The 13,902-nt window shown below is 43.4% G+C and overlaps 1 protein-coding gene across 1 annotated transcript; it reads left to right on the top strand.

The window, feature by feature from the left end:
- The first annotated feature begins 2,805 nt into the window (after nt 1–2,805).
- Nucleotides 2,806–12,931, top strand: LOC143161749 (thiamine transporter 2-like). Its single transcript, XM_076340928.1, has 6 exons — nt 2,806–2,918; nt 5,625–5,790; nt 6,123–6,939; nt 8,450–8,642; nt 10,142–10,283; nt 11,443–12,931. Exons 2-6 carry the CDS (start codon nt 5,641–5,643, stop codon nt 11,620–11,622), a joined length of 1,482 nt encoding a protein of 493 aa, XP_076197043.1. The 5' UTR covers nt 2,806–2,918; nt 5,625–5,640; the 3' UTR covers nt 11,623–12,931.
- The last annotated feature ends 971 nt before the right edge of the window (nt 12,932–13,902 follow it).

Below are 13,902 nucleotides of genomic sequence, written 5' to 3'. Positions count from 1 at the left end.
GTGACTGGATAAAAAGGAAGGGCATTAGCCTTATGTAAGTAGCAGCGTAGTGAAAAATAAGGTTATGTCATTACTTTTTAGCAAGGAAGTACTCGTAAGTCTACATTTAAACTAAGTACCTGAAACATTAGTTTGATTGAATATGTTCTCTAACTTACCCCTTGGAGTAATGCACTTAGAACTTGCTAGCTAAATATTCTAAACTAGACTATGCATAAGCATTTAAGTGTCTCGGATGAAAAACATTCGAGCCCAGCATGTGAATGTCTCCCCACCTTGGGATCCCTGCGTGAGATTCAGCTGAGAGGCGAGTTACAGAAACCCTCACCCACGCAGCACGGGGTTCAGGCTCAGACTGCAAATGGCAGCTCGTTCCCAAAACGGGCATGTAGTGCATGAGGAGAGATTAAGATCTGCTCATCCATAAATCAAAAAGTGAACTTGCTCTGTGAATACTCCTGGGTCTGAGGAATCCAACAAAGAGACAGTTTAATCCTCATAACTGCCACTGCAACTTTTCTGTGCATGGGCTGTATTTGACCACCAGTTGAGAAAAATCTCCGGTATTAGCCACAGTAAATTTTCTTTGCTATCACTCTTTAAGGGAGTACAGTACACATTCTTCAAAAAGTATAAGCCTTCAGTTTGATTTGCAAAGTGTCTTCTCCTGAGTTAGGCAGGTGTCAGGAAACAGATGTGATTTGGGAGCTGACAGTCAGTGCCTAAGTCAGCACCCCACCAGACAGTTTGAGAAAAAGAGACGTACCACACATAGCCGAGGTGAGGCTCTCAGCCTTGGTGCCATCCCATGAAGTACCAGAGATAATACCAGGATCGAGCCTAAGGGGCAGCAGATGCAGGAGAAAGTACGGGGTGACAGAGGTTTGCAGTCTCGTTCTCTTACTGCCTTTCCTTCCCCTTCTCTCCTCAGAATTTCCCTGTCTCGATACCTTAGAGACCATATTGCACTAACTCTTTAGGATACACTACTACTATAAAACTCACATTTTCTCCAGGTCTTAGAGAGTCTTCCCTTTCCCACCTGAACAGAATTGGGATGCCAGCTATAAACACGTCTTCTAGCCCACCCTCCAAGCAGAAGAACATTTCTGCTTCCAACCAGACTACATTCAAACTCAGCGTAAAGAGCACGGTCCCCTTCAAACCCAGCGACTAAGCTCTGCTGCAGGCAGCTTATTGTCGACATAGAGCTCAAGTTGACCAAAAACTTGCATAAGCCCATCATTGTTTTACTGTCTTCCATTTAGCATTCAGATGTGAATCAGTGAAGAAGGATGAAATTTCAGGTACAAAAGAGATGGACTAGGGTGTGGAAAGAACAGCTAGTAGAGGATAAAAGAGGATTTGAAAGCAGAAAAAACAAATATCAATAACTGGAAGTTACTTAAGTCATTCTTTCTCATTATTACATTACAGGAAAAACATAGTTTGGGGTTTTTTTTCAGTGCCGAGAAATTTGAGTTGGATTCTTACCTCCATTAAGCCAATGCAAACCCAGAGTAATGCTATTCACTTCAACAGACGTTCTCTGCATTTTAGCAAGAGCCCTTAGAGAATAGAATCGAATGCAGGTATACCCAGTCTCCTCTCAGATGGGCTGTCACCTCCTGTAGCTATGGGTTCAATTAAACAAGCAGTGACATATAACCCAAATAGCTCTGGAATCAGTGTCAGACAGTGACTGACGGCTGGGAAGGCACCAAAAGAAATTATTACATTCCTTTCACGCATTAGTTTCACATACATCACAAAAACTCACAGGAGTATACAGCAGTGTCCCAGGCAGGACTACGTGGATGCATGGACAAGAGGTCGACAAACAAATGATAAAGGCAATAGGCAGGGATGGCCTCTCTATCATCACTAGCCTTGTAACTTTGAGTGCTGAGGAGTAGGAGGTGAAAAGGCTGCAAAACGTGGCCAAGGACGAAGGCAAAATACTGGCCTAGCTGGGCAAGTCATCTGACCCAGCAGGGAATTTTGTATGTTTTTCTTATTCATGCATATCTCCCTATTCTAAAGTTACTGTGCCATTTTAACGTATATGAACTAAGAAGCTGCCTTCCTCTGAAATTATTGGATAATTCACTGTTATTTACAAACTTATCGTTTTCCTACTGTATTGGTCACATTCCTAAGTAACTACTGTGTCCCTCATTCCAGACCTATATGTCGTAGGACTGGGATGGGCATGGATCTAGATTCTTAGGTACATACTTTTTGTGAAAATCTGTACATTTCAGATCGCATCCTTCGCTGTTGTGAGTCCCACAGGATCTTCTGAAGAGGACTATAGGGCCATCTCCATCTTCAGTAGGACTGCGAGAACCTGCCTAAGCAAAAGATCTGAGAAATTCGCTAACAAACAGTCAAGGGGAAGCAGAGCAGAGCGTTTTACTTTTTAAACCTGCGAGAATAGTACGAAACCCCAGGGGAGAAACATTTAAACCTTACGACACTGGTATTTGTTCTCCCTCATCTCTGTCATTACCCATGCATAGCTACTGCTCCATCTTTAATATAGACCAGTTCCTGGCCCAGGCGGGTCCCAAGCCACATAGACAAAATTCTGTGAGAACAGGATTGCTTTTGTGCCAGTCAAGCACCAAACCCGTAGTTTGGGTCTCGATCTACTACTGCCTTTGGGCAAGGACAGGCCAGGATTATCTGGCTGTTCCTTTAAGGGTGCTGAAAGTGGATGCTGAAAGAAGGCCAGCTGGAAATGTTTTCAAAGGAGGCGTCAGAGCAAGCTGAAATACCAGAAGAACAGGAAAAGCACAAAAACCAAATAGAGTCCAGTAGCTGCAATACACACAGGACAGCCAGAAGAAAGACTGGAGATACTAAAAAGGGACCTTTCCCTTGGAAGTAAAAAAGAAAGAGCTCCAGCAGACAAGGTAAGATTATATATGAACTTTGGAAATCAGAAATCCTGCAGTGACAAGGGAAAGAGGGAGGAAAGAAGAGAGCAGTCCGGTGAGGAACTGGGGGGCTGGGTCAGGCTGTGTGGGAGAAGAGCGGACAGCTCCAGCACTAACCAAGAATTGATGGGGAAAACAAGAAACAGAGGAGGTTTTGCTTGAGAATGACACCAGAGCATCCCACCATCTCTCCAAAAGTTAAGAAAAACCCTAGAGTTATAAAAGACAAATTGACCATAAGGGGTGACTGAATGGGAACAAGTTGGATCCCTCCCCCTTACGCACCAAGGTACGGATCTCGTTGTCAGAGGTTTGTGGCTATGAATGCAGAAGGGAGCAGTTATACCAGCAGCCGGCAGAGCTGAGCTGGGGCTGCAGCAGAGCCCTTCACCAACTACGAAGGGCTGGGGTGTGAGGTGAGCGCACACCCCGCGGCAGACAGAGCGGCACCCACCTCCCACTCCCCAAGGGCAGAGCGGGCTGCCTCTGCAAGCCCTCAGCCCACTGCATTTCCCAGCTCAGCACCAGTGGCAGGTTCTTCCTGCACAGCTGCTTAAATCAGGTGGGAAACTTCTCATCTGACTTATCTGCCAGCCTAACACAGGTGCCTCAAAGAGTAAACCTACAGAAAAGAGGTGTATGTCTAGCAGAAGACCCCAAACAGTGCATGTGCTGGGACTGGAGGGGTGCAGTGACCGGGGCACACCTGAAGTTTTTCTGTACATAGCTCAAAACAGAAATTACTGCATGCGATGGCACAGCCCTGCCACAGATGAGCAGCATCAGAGGTGCAGCACACTGCGCCCTGTGAGCCCTGGGAATACAGCAGTTTGCCCCGCTCACCTCCCAAGGGGCAGGATATTTTGAAAGGATCCATGAGACCTGCTGCCTTTGTGTCATGCAGCCTGCCGGGGGGAGAGCAAACATGGCAAGACCTGAAACAGACTGGGGCAGAGAACCTAGGCTGGCAAAGTGAAAAATATAACCTGGCTAAGTCACAGAGCTAACTTGTACAGATGTTCTTCATTACAGTGCTAGAGATGCTCTTCATCCCTCCTCTTCTTGACGCCTTTCTCAGAACCTCTTGGTGCCACGTGAGGCGTTCACACAGCATTAGGGTGCTGTAACACTTTAATGATTATCATGTGAAAGGAGAGTGAGGGGATGTTATGGTGACTAAGTGAGTGTGATCCTGGGCAGGGCCAAAACTGGTCCTGCCAAAGCCACGTCTGCAGCAGAAGCTATTACAACACCTGGGGAGGAACGAGGGGCAGAAACACTTCTTTCCTTGAGCGCTCTGAATGTGTCTCACATTCCCCCCATACACATTTTTCCTTTGCTGGGGCCATCTTGCCCTCTAGTGGTTCACACCGCAGAGCTGACACAGAGCTAAGTTCATTTCTGCTGTAAATCCTGTAATGTCAATGGTTTCAGCCGTTATGCATAAAATGAAATAATTCAAATTCCCTTTGATCTGCACCCATTTCTTAGTGCATCAGACCATTAGTAAAATGTGCTATCATGGTGTGAAGTTAGAAAAGAAGATGCGTAATGCCTGCTGCCTTACACATATATCACACCCTGTAAGAGGATCCTCCGCCCATCCAGTCTGGAGTGATGTAGTCAACAGGTACATGAACTTTTTTGGCTGTTTTGGAAGAGATCTTTTATCAGCTTTTACAAAAAAGTTTGAGGAAAAACACTGCCTGCAAAATACTTCATTTTTAAGATTAAAACTTTTGCCTGGGAAGAAGGAAAAAAAAAAAATGTTCTCAGGAGGTAAATAGGTAAAAGTCAAAAGCAGAGTGATGGAAATCCCAGCTGGTAACAAGCACCCTCCAGAGGGCTCCAAAAGATAAATTGTACAGGTTTAGATTCCTGACATTGCCTATACCAACATGAATATGGAGTATAACTTACTGTTTCCTTTGCGTGCCCCCTATTACACCCATTTTGACATTTCTTTGGGCTCTGTCCAGCAGAGTTGCAAAGTTTAATTTATTCCATAAGTCTCAGCTAGAGACAAGAACAAAAATACCTGCTTCGTTTCATTTTAGCGTGAACTGTTACCTTCAGTGACCACAAATGTTTTTTATAGACTGAAAATAGGATGTCTGCATCTGAACTGGACTTCCGACGCAGTTAATTCCAGCTGAGGATCTGGCTTGACATCCTTTTTGTATTTGTTAGTGATTCTCATCTGCTAAGCTCCAGAGTTACCAGCTCTCCGTACCAGGAAAGCCATGCACATCTAGGAGGCGAAGGAGAAAAAAAAAAAATTAGCAATTGTGAACTAGTTACTTGTCATTCAACAAGGTGCTTGGCTATGAACAGTCACGATGGTGAGTGAAATCTCAGTGCTCGGCTGTCTTCAGCGACTTTTGTCTAGAAAGGCTTTTCCTGTGGTTAACTCGGTCAGTGCAGATTGAATGACAGTGTGATTTGTCTCCCAGGTTAAAGATCTTCCAAGTCATTCTTTATACACTATCTACAAAGACAGAGAAACAGCAGACAAATGTAAGGAAGAGCTGTTCACTTTAAAGTTATGAAGAAAAATGTTTTCCAACTGCCAATCTCTAAAGAGCACTCCTTAGCATTAGAAACCACAAAATAAAAATCAATTACAAGACACCTTTGCGCGTGCACGGGCAGTATCATCCTTCTAACAAACTTCCTCCTCAGCTTTGCTGCAGAGGCCATGGGCTGCTGGAAGCAAGAGGAAAGCAACACCTGGACTTTTCCCACCCTGATCCTCTGCCTCTATGGATTCTTCTACATGATGAAACCATCAGAACCTTTCCTAACACCCTATCTGACAGGACCAGATAAAAACCTGACCATAGATGAGGTATGGCTTTACTCTGCCTTTTCTTTTATATGGAGCAGCAAAAATAAAAAAGTAAAACTTTAAACGAAGTTTTAAACAAAGATGAAAACCCAAAAAAGCACAACTGTAACCAGCTTTGGCAGATTACAATTTGCAGCAGATGGCACAAATAAAAGATCCATTTAATGGATTCAAGATCTATTTCCCTGCTCAGCAGTCACAGGCTGCTTCAGTGTGGTTATATATTTTATTAATTCCTTCAGAGAAAAGACTTCCCTCTACAAAGCCATTTAAAATAAATGATCTTCTTTTCCCCAAGAATAACAACACAGAGATTTCCTCTTCTCTTCCAGGTTACCAACCATATTTTCCCAGTTTGGACGTACTCCTACCTTGCACTCCTTTTCCCAGTCTTCCTGATTACAGACTACGTGCGCTACAAGCCCGTCCTCCTCCTCCAGGGCATCAGCTTCATCGTCACGTGGCTCTTGCTCCTCTTCGCAAATGGAGTGGCAGCCATGCAGGTGGTGGAATTCTTCTACGGGATGGCGACAGCCACCGAGGTCGCCTATTACGCCTACATCTACAGCGTCGTCAGCACCGATCACTATCAGAGAGTGACGAGCTATTGCAGAAGTATCACTCTTGTTGCAGCCACCGTTGCCGCCGTGCTGGGACAGCTGCTGGTTTCCTTAGCAGATGTCTCCTACTTTCACCTTAATGCCATTACTTTGGCTTCCGTGTCCCTGGCATTCCTGTGCTCCTTTTTCCTCCCAATGCCTCAAAAGAGTATGTTCTTCCACAGGAAAGACATCTCAGAAACTCTCCCGGGACCAGACAAAGGTGTGCCTACGGTCGGCTCCGACAGGCCATCGAGCTGCCAAGAGGACAAGGGCTCCGTGTCTGCCGACAGGGGACCGGCACCCGAACAGCAGGCCGGTAACGCCGAGCCCCAGAATCACATGCTCAGGGTACTGGTGCAGCTGAGCAAGGACCTGAGGGATTGCTACAGCTCTAGGAAACTTCTCTACTGGTCCCTGTGGTGGGCTCTGGCTACGGCAGGCTTTAACCAGGTTCTGAATTATATCCAAGTGCTGTGGGACTTCAGAGCCCCCTCTCACAGCTCTGCAGTGTACAACGGAGCCGTTGAAGCAATAGCAACTTTTCTGAGTAAGTCAGTGTCTAAGCATCGATCACAAAGGCAGTCTCTAAAGTTTTACTTTAGAACACTTTTAAAGTGCCGTTCCACTGCAGACGCTCCAGGAAGCCAGTGTATGCACTGCGCATTCAAGTACATTCTTTGATGTACAAAACGGTTCAAATGTGAGCTATGCATTTTTTCTTTAGCGCTGGGACACCCAACTTTATCCTACCAGTATGCACAGAGTGTACAAGTCACACAGACTTTACACCCAGCTGATAAATCCATTCAGAGGCACCTGTGTTTCTTTGGATGAGGTTGTTGGGGATTTTTTTCCCCAAAGTATCCCACAGTTCCCATAACAATGGTGGTAGCTCACACAGATGAGAGAATTTTTTCAGAAATGTCTTACACAAAAAGAACATAATCCTCTCATTAAGACCATTTTCTAGTGAAATACTCTTGTGCAGCAGGACAGAAAGAAGAATTTTAGTCATTCCAAGATACAGAGAGTTGCAGAAAAAGAGCTTCTTGAATTCATGACGCTACTGACGTTAACCATTATGCTTTTGCACCGGAAGCAGATGCCCACACCACACAAGCAAAGCAATGTTAATGAAAGGTTAACATCAAAGGATACCACCCTGGCTTGGCAGCGTTTCACATATTTATATTGTGCTGCTGTAGAGAACTTGCACAAGACATCGGGGTGTGACCCACCAAGGAAAATAAACATGTCTACATCATACCTCATCATTCAGGTTACCCTTACAGCCATTAAGGAGGAACAGGTACTTCTAAGTTAAAAAATTGCTCTCGTCTGGAGGTAGGCAACTAAATAGACCAACTGAATCGCAAATTAGAAGCACTTAACTCCTGTAGCGTCTACTCCTTCATGAATTCCTCTTTCTCATGGAATTGGCTATTTCTCAATGTAGAGGTGTAGAAGTTTTAAAATTGTATGAGACCCCTAAGATGGATAGTCAGGTGGCTTACCTTCGCAACAGATGCGTCTTTGTAGCAGGCCCACCAAAAGCAAGCAGTGCCTATCCTTTCTCATTTCCCTGAATATACTCACTTGATGCCTCACAACAGTCCCTTTTTTGGCAGCTTAGCCCCTTTATGAGCTGCACAGAGCTAAACCGTTAAGCTAGAAGGTTTACTAGCTTAGCTATAAAATAAGCTAGTAGAAGCTGGAAGAATTGTTCTTGAGCTCCAAACCGTGTTCCTAATTCTCTCCCTAGAGATGCATGCCGGGTACAGACAGCTAAATAATGAATCCTTCTACATAACAGTTTATCCTGCGAAGTGGAATAAAACATTGAGAAAGGAATGGCAGAGGCTTGATTTATGCAGTTGTCAAAAAATGACCAGTCATCTGCACGACTTCAGAAGCGATTAGAAATGCTTTCAAAACACTTCAGAACTACTCTGCTTCATTATTCAGCATTGCCTTTCGGCATGTGAGGGTGGCAAGACCTGGTGATACAGGCTGTAGAACAGATACAACATTTACGTGTTTTTTTTCTCTTTTTCTAGGCTCGGTAACATCTTTTGTAGTACAATATATGAAAATTAACTGGGACCTCTTTGGAGAGCTGGCTTTAGGGATCTTCTCTGCAATAGATGCTGGTTCTCTACTTCTCATGCACTTCACTACCAACATCTGGGCATGTTACGCCGGCTATCTCATTTTCAAAGCATGCTATATGCTCCTCATTACAATAGCAACGTAAGTATAAAACCTTACAGTGCTGCCATTATGCACAGAATACTAGCCGTACTTTAAGTTTACTTTGGGCATCCCTCCTTTTACTCAGAGGTAGCTGATCTAACGCTAGACATAACTGTTTAGGTAAAGACAAGGACACTTAAATGTCTAGTTATGTTGTTTTCATTCTTCTAAACAACCGTAAAAGAAAAATTATCAAAAGGACATTGAACATTTACCTAGGCAGAAATCAGTCAAGGTACAAGGTATCTTTATTACTGAAGGCAATGGTAACAGCAAAACATATAAGCTGTTTTCCTCCTGCCTGGCATGGAAGATGCAAAGTGAACAATAGGGACAAGCATGCCTTGACGACCATCCTTTAACATCCCCTTATGTCTAGACCACCTCGCTGATGCACTTTATAGCATGCTAAGAAGTGTACAAACTGCATGAATGCGAGAAAAGATTTGGCACAGTGTTCCCCAAAATAAGTGTTCCCCAAAATAACTTTATACATATAATTCTTAACGATATTATGATGTAAAGAAGGAATAAAAGAGAACATTGGACATACAAACTCAGACAAGATCTCTTAGGAGACCAAGCTATTCTGTTGTCAGAATTAGAAAAATGAAAATAATGTAAATAACAAAGATTATATATAATCTGTGTAATAAATAGAAAACATTTTTATTACTCCAGTTATTTTATTGATTGGAATGTCTTTAGACATACCACACTATTTCATTAACAAAAATACCAGATGCACTCTTATGTCAAAACACAAAATTATTCAGATACCATTTTAAAAAAAACTGCTAAAACTATGATAAAAAAAAAGTAAAAGCTTGCACAAAAAACCCTGCTAAAAATCAATGAAAAGAGTACTGCAGGAATAACACCCTTTTGTTCAGATAGGAACTTTGGAGGTAAATATTGCAAGGAAAGATGTTCTGATTATTGTCAAAAAAGATATTGCAAGGAGAATCTACGGGATCTTGACAGAAATAAACAGTGTGCTACCTCCGCTGTCAAGCCGTAAAGCAAAGAGCGATTTGCATCATCACAGAAAAGTTGGTTAGAAGACACCCGTAGTGACCTTTTAGCCCAACCTCCCAGCCAGGGCAGAACTCCTGCCAATGCCAGATGAGGTCACGGTTTTGTCTGGCCAGGTCTTTGAAAGCCTCCAACCATGGAGACTTTACAACCTGTCTGGCACGGCCTGTGAAGATAGAGAAGGAACAAAGGGGAAGGTTAAAGAGATCTGATATTCTACTAGATAAAGCAGATCATCCGGTAACACGGTTTGGAAAAGCAACACAGACAAGTACAAAAACATCAAAATATAGTATAGTCGTCCAGACTTTTTTTTTAGAGAAAGCAAGGAAGCAAACAAACAAATGAAGCACCATTTCCTTGATATATCATCTGCGTGAATCGTTTCTCTTCATCAACTAAATGAAGAGCAACAGCTTTCCACCCAGTGTGAAGTAACTGACCTGGCAGACTCACATTAGGTTCCAGATTGCAGTCAATCTGAGCATGGAACGCTATGCCTTGATGTTTGGATTCAACAACTTCGTTGCGCTGGTGATTCAGACCATTCTTACAGTAGTCGTCGTGGATTCAAGAGGCCTGGAACTGGACATAGTGACTCAGGTAAGTGCTATTAACTTACTTCCTATTTACTGCTTAGCCAATTCCTCTTCAAAAGTTTACCAAGAAAGAAATTGCTATGCCAAAGGACAATTTAATTCCCTCTTTCATCTATAGAAATCTAGACATCTTGCTCTTCCCTTGTGTTGGCCATCATTCTTCCCTTCTGCCTTCTAGTGCAGCATTTAGGATTACAGATGCTGGTCTCTGACTCTTTAAAGGCAGATACACCAGAACGTAAAGTCAGGCCCTGCTATCTGACCAGCTTTTGCTAATTAATAGGACACTGAATTACATCTTCTCTGCCCAAAAATTCAGGCTGGTTTTCTCAGATGCAGGACCAACATGACCGCATGTTGTTAGGGGAGTTCAAGGCCATGAGACACAGCCTAGATTCTTGGAGTTATTTCAGCTCAAGTGAAAACGACACCTGCCTTCTAATTCCAGCTCAGGAGCAAACCTGGTCTGTATCTCAACGTGAATAACAGAGTTTTCTGCCTGTAGTTTGGGCACTTAATTTGGGGTGGGACATCCTATCTCACAACAGTGTCCCTAACTTCAGTCAGCGCAATTCCACTCATGTTGGAGTCAACTGAGATGCACTGACTTCTGCATTTTCTCAGATGGGATCTCAGCTGGGGCAGCTTCCTACTCCCATGGATTTGAGGAAGACTAAAGCTATTCAGATATTCTGCACAGAGAAGGCAAAAATTACTTTAAAAGATTAAAGAATGAATTAAACACTAAAAATTAAAACTTTAAAATTAAGGACAGGAATATGTAGGACTTCATAAATAGCTTTGCCACTGTTGATGGAAATACTGATACAAAGTCATGGCATATTTACTGAAGCCAGTGTGGTGACAGCACTGAAATGTGCAAGTAAGAGCAAAAAAGGACCTATCCCTCCCCGCCTCTGATGTTTATTAAGAGGCATAAGGATTGGAAGCAAGGGGCAGTTCTTCATTCCTCAAAGATCTGCTGTTTGCTGGAAAAGCTAAGATTTTTGCTTAATCACAAAAGGAAAAACTTGAACGTAGAGAAACTGTGCCAGAACGCAGGTAAACAAATAATATTAGAGTATCTGCCATCTCCAGAAGCAGCAGCGTTTCCCAAATGTGCTTCTCATTAATTCTTCTGCCTTTTTCTCTCCCCCTCCTAGTTTTTAATTTATGGCAGCTACTTTGCAGTCATAGCTGGGATTTTCTCGATCAGGAGCATTTGCCTGCTTGTGTCAAGCAAATGCAAAAGGAAAATAGCAAGATCTTGCAAAGAGCATCTGAACCGTGCTGAACACGCATCAAAAGAGCAGATTGTACCTGGCTATACGACACGGCTGTAGGAGTCAGGCAGACAGGCTCACGTGGCCAGGCCCTTGTGGGAGAAGAGCTCCTGCCGCAGCATGCAGGAACAGCAGTGCAAGATGAACGTACAACACAGCCCTGAAAAGCTACGCTGAATCATTACAGCACTTCATTACAACATATGCCAGCTAAGAGATCACCATAATGGCACTGTACCAAGAAGAAAAGATAAGTTGCTTTAGATTCTTATTTACTTGCCTATAAATAGCTCAACAGCAGTAATTTATACACAAGAACAGAGCAGCCACCTTGGCATCCCACTGTGCACGACGGCAAAGATCAGAGCTCACCCCGCCTTGCTTGTTCTAGCTCTCGTATACGGCGTTGGCAAGCTGCTTCCGTGCACATTTGCTCATGCGTGTGGGTGAAGGGTCTATCCCCCCCTTCGCACATACCTTGTTCTGACCCAAGGAAGAAGGGATTGTGTTTGCGGCGTTGTATTCTTTCCTACCTAACTACAGGCGATTCGGTGACAGACCCCTCCCTTCTAATTGAAAAGCCCACGTCAGAAGCGGGCCTTCTGCACACGACGGTGCAGAAAAGCAGGGTTTGCACAACCTATCCGAGAAGGTCCGCTAAAACACTGCTAAGCCACAATTGGTGCTTGGCGCACATTTGAAAGCTGCAACCTAAACACTGTACTGAGTCCATAGCAACCTCAGCCCAGAAGGGAAAAACTTCAGAGTCAAAACAAAACGAAAGGGCCCCACTCCTTTCCTTGTGCTTCCAGTAAAATTAAATTCAGGCCTGAGCGTCTTCCCGTTTCAACAGGAAAAGAAAAAAAAAGAAATAAAATCAAAGGGATTGAGTAGTATGGACTAAAACCAGAGAAGTACATTGTGGAGCAATTTGGCTGATTCCGCACAGGAAAATTCCAGATTAACACGAATATCCAAGCAGATTTGTAACTGAATCAAAAAGCTAGCATCATGTGTGCTTTTGAGTGCCAAGAGGGAGGTCCACTGATCTTGGCCAAGGAGTTGGCAGGGTCAGCATCTCAGAATTTATCAAGACGCTTCAAGTCCTACGGCTAATTTAGTCCGGCACAAAGGACAGTTAGTCCAGGAGAAGAAAAAAGAGACCATAAATGAGTTTGCATAGTGAATGCCTAATTTAATATAAATTATATCCGTATGTTAAAGTTATTTCTGTACTGCTGTTTGCTTCTAGCTTCCAATACCTACATCTAACTAATAAAAATAGAAAACACTTAGCATTTACAGATTAAATTTTTTCCTGCAGAGACACAAGCTATCATTTGTACAGACATATGTGCTTTTCATACAACTGTCACAAGCTGCAACTAGCCAAACTGCCCAGAGGCGAGAGCAGGCGGGAGACAAGCAATTTGTTTCGAGTCACAAGAAGCAGCAGTAGGATTTGACCAAACGAACCCAGCCAATTTTCTAGGCTTTTTGTTTACTATTGTGCACGGTGTGGACATTCTTTGTTGTAAACTGGCTCTAAGCAGAACAGCTTAACCAATGCAGCTGCAAAAGCGGGAGATGTACTTAGTCTCCGCTAAGCAGTAAATATCTTTTATTACTGCAGAACAGAGAGCATGATATTCCTGCCTGAAGAAAGGGGGACGAAGTCCAGTAGAGCAAGGGCTATTTTGTTTTACTTTTCCTTGTGAGCAGGAATCTTCTTTCGAGGCATTTAGTTAAAGAACTAGGTCCCAGTCCTGGACTAAAAGCTAACTAGAGTTTGTGTTTAAATGAAAAAGAGGAATTTGGTATTTCCAGCTCCATGGTCTTCGACTGCCTTTGGTACAGAAAGTTAACAAATATTTCTCTCTATGTAGCATCTGACAAAAGGGAAGGAATCAGCAACATGTGAAACTTTTTGCTCTTATTAAAAAAATAATGGCAGTGGTAAGCTGCAGGAAAGGAGCTAGAAAAACTGGTAGAAACAACCATAAAAATTCTTCTGTTCCGAACTGGTCAGAGCTCACTGCTTTCCGCATATATGGGATGCCACTAAGGAGCAAAGGAACCAAGCAGACACCATGTATTTTGTTCGCAGCTGCAGAGAACACTATCTTCAGAAAACAGATAAGACTTAAAAAGAAAAAAATCTATTCCTATTCTCTCAAATTTCCAAATGAAAGACTCTGAGGTTGGGAGTTGGGGGGAGCATTGCGGGGACGAAGGGGGGGGAAGGAATAGGGAAGGAAGAGGGCAGCTCTTAGGAGTGTTAGCAAAGACATGACACATTGGAGGCGGAAACAACAGCAAGAGAAAGGTAAGGCCTTACAT

This window comes from Aptenodytes patagonicus, chromosome 6, assembly GCF_965638725.1.
Source record: "Aptenodytes patagonicus chromosome 6, bAptPat1.pri.cur, whole genome shotgun sequence".
NCBI classification, from domain to species: domain Eukaryota; kingdom Metazoa; phylum Chordata; class Aves; order Sphenisciformes; family Spheniscidae; genus Aptenodytes; species Aptenodytes patagonicus.
This window is presented reverse-complemented; position numbering and strand designations above follow the sequence as displayed.

What these genes read in the sequence shown, in the direction of transcription:
- LOC143161749 (XM_076340928.1), top strand. Translation starts at nt 5,641, where the DNA reads ATGGGCTGCTGGAAGCAAGAGGAAAGCAACACCTGGACTTTTCCCACC. An exon ending in AAAACCTGACCATAGATGAG is followed by an intron (nt 5,791 to 6,122) that starts GTATGGCTTTAC and finishes CTTCTCTTCCAG; the next exon opens with GTTACCAACCATATTTTCCC. An exon ending in CTCCTCATTACAATAGCAAC is followed by an intron (nt 8,643 to 10,141) that starts GTAAGTATAAAA and finishes GACTCACATTAG; the next exon opens with GTTCCAGATTGCAGTCAATC.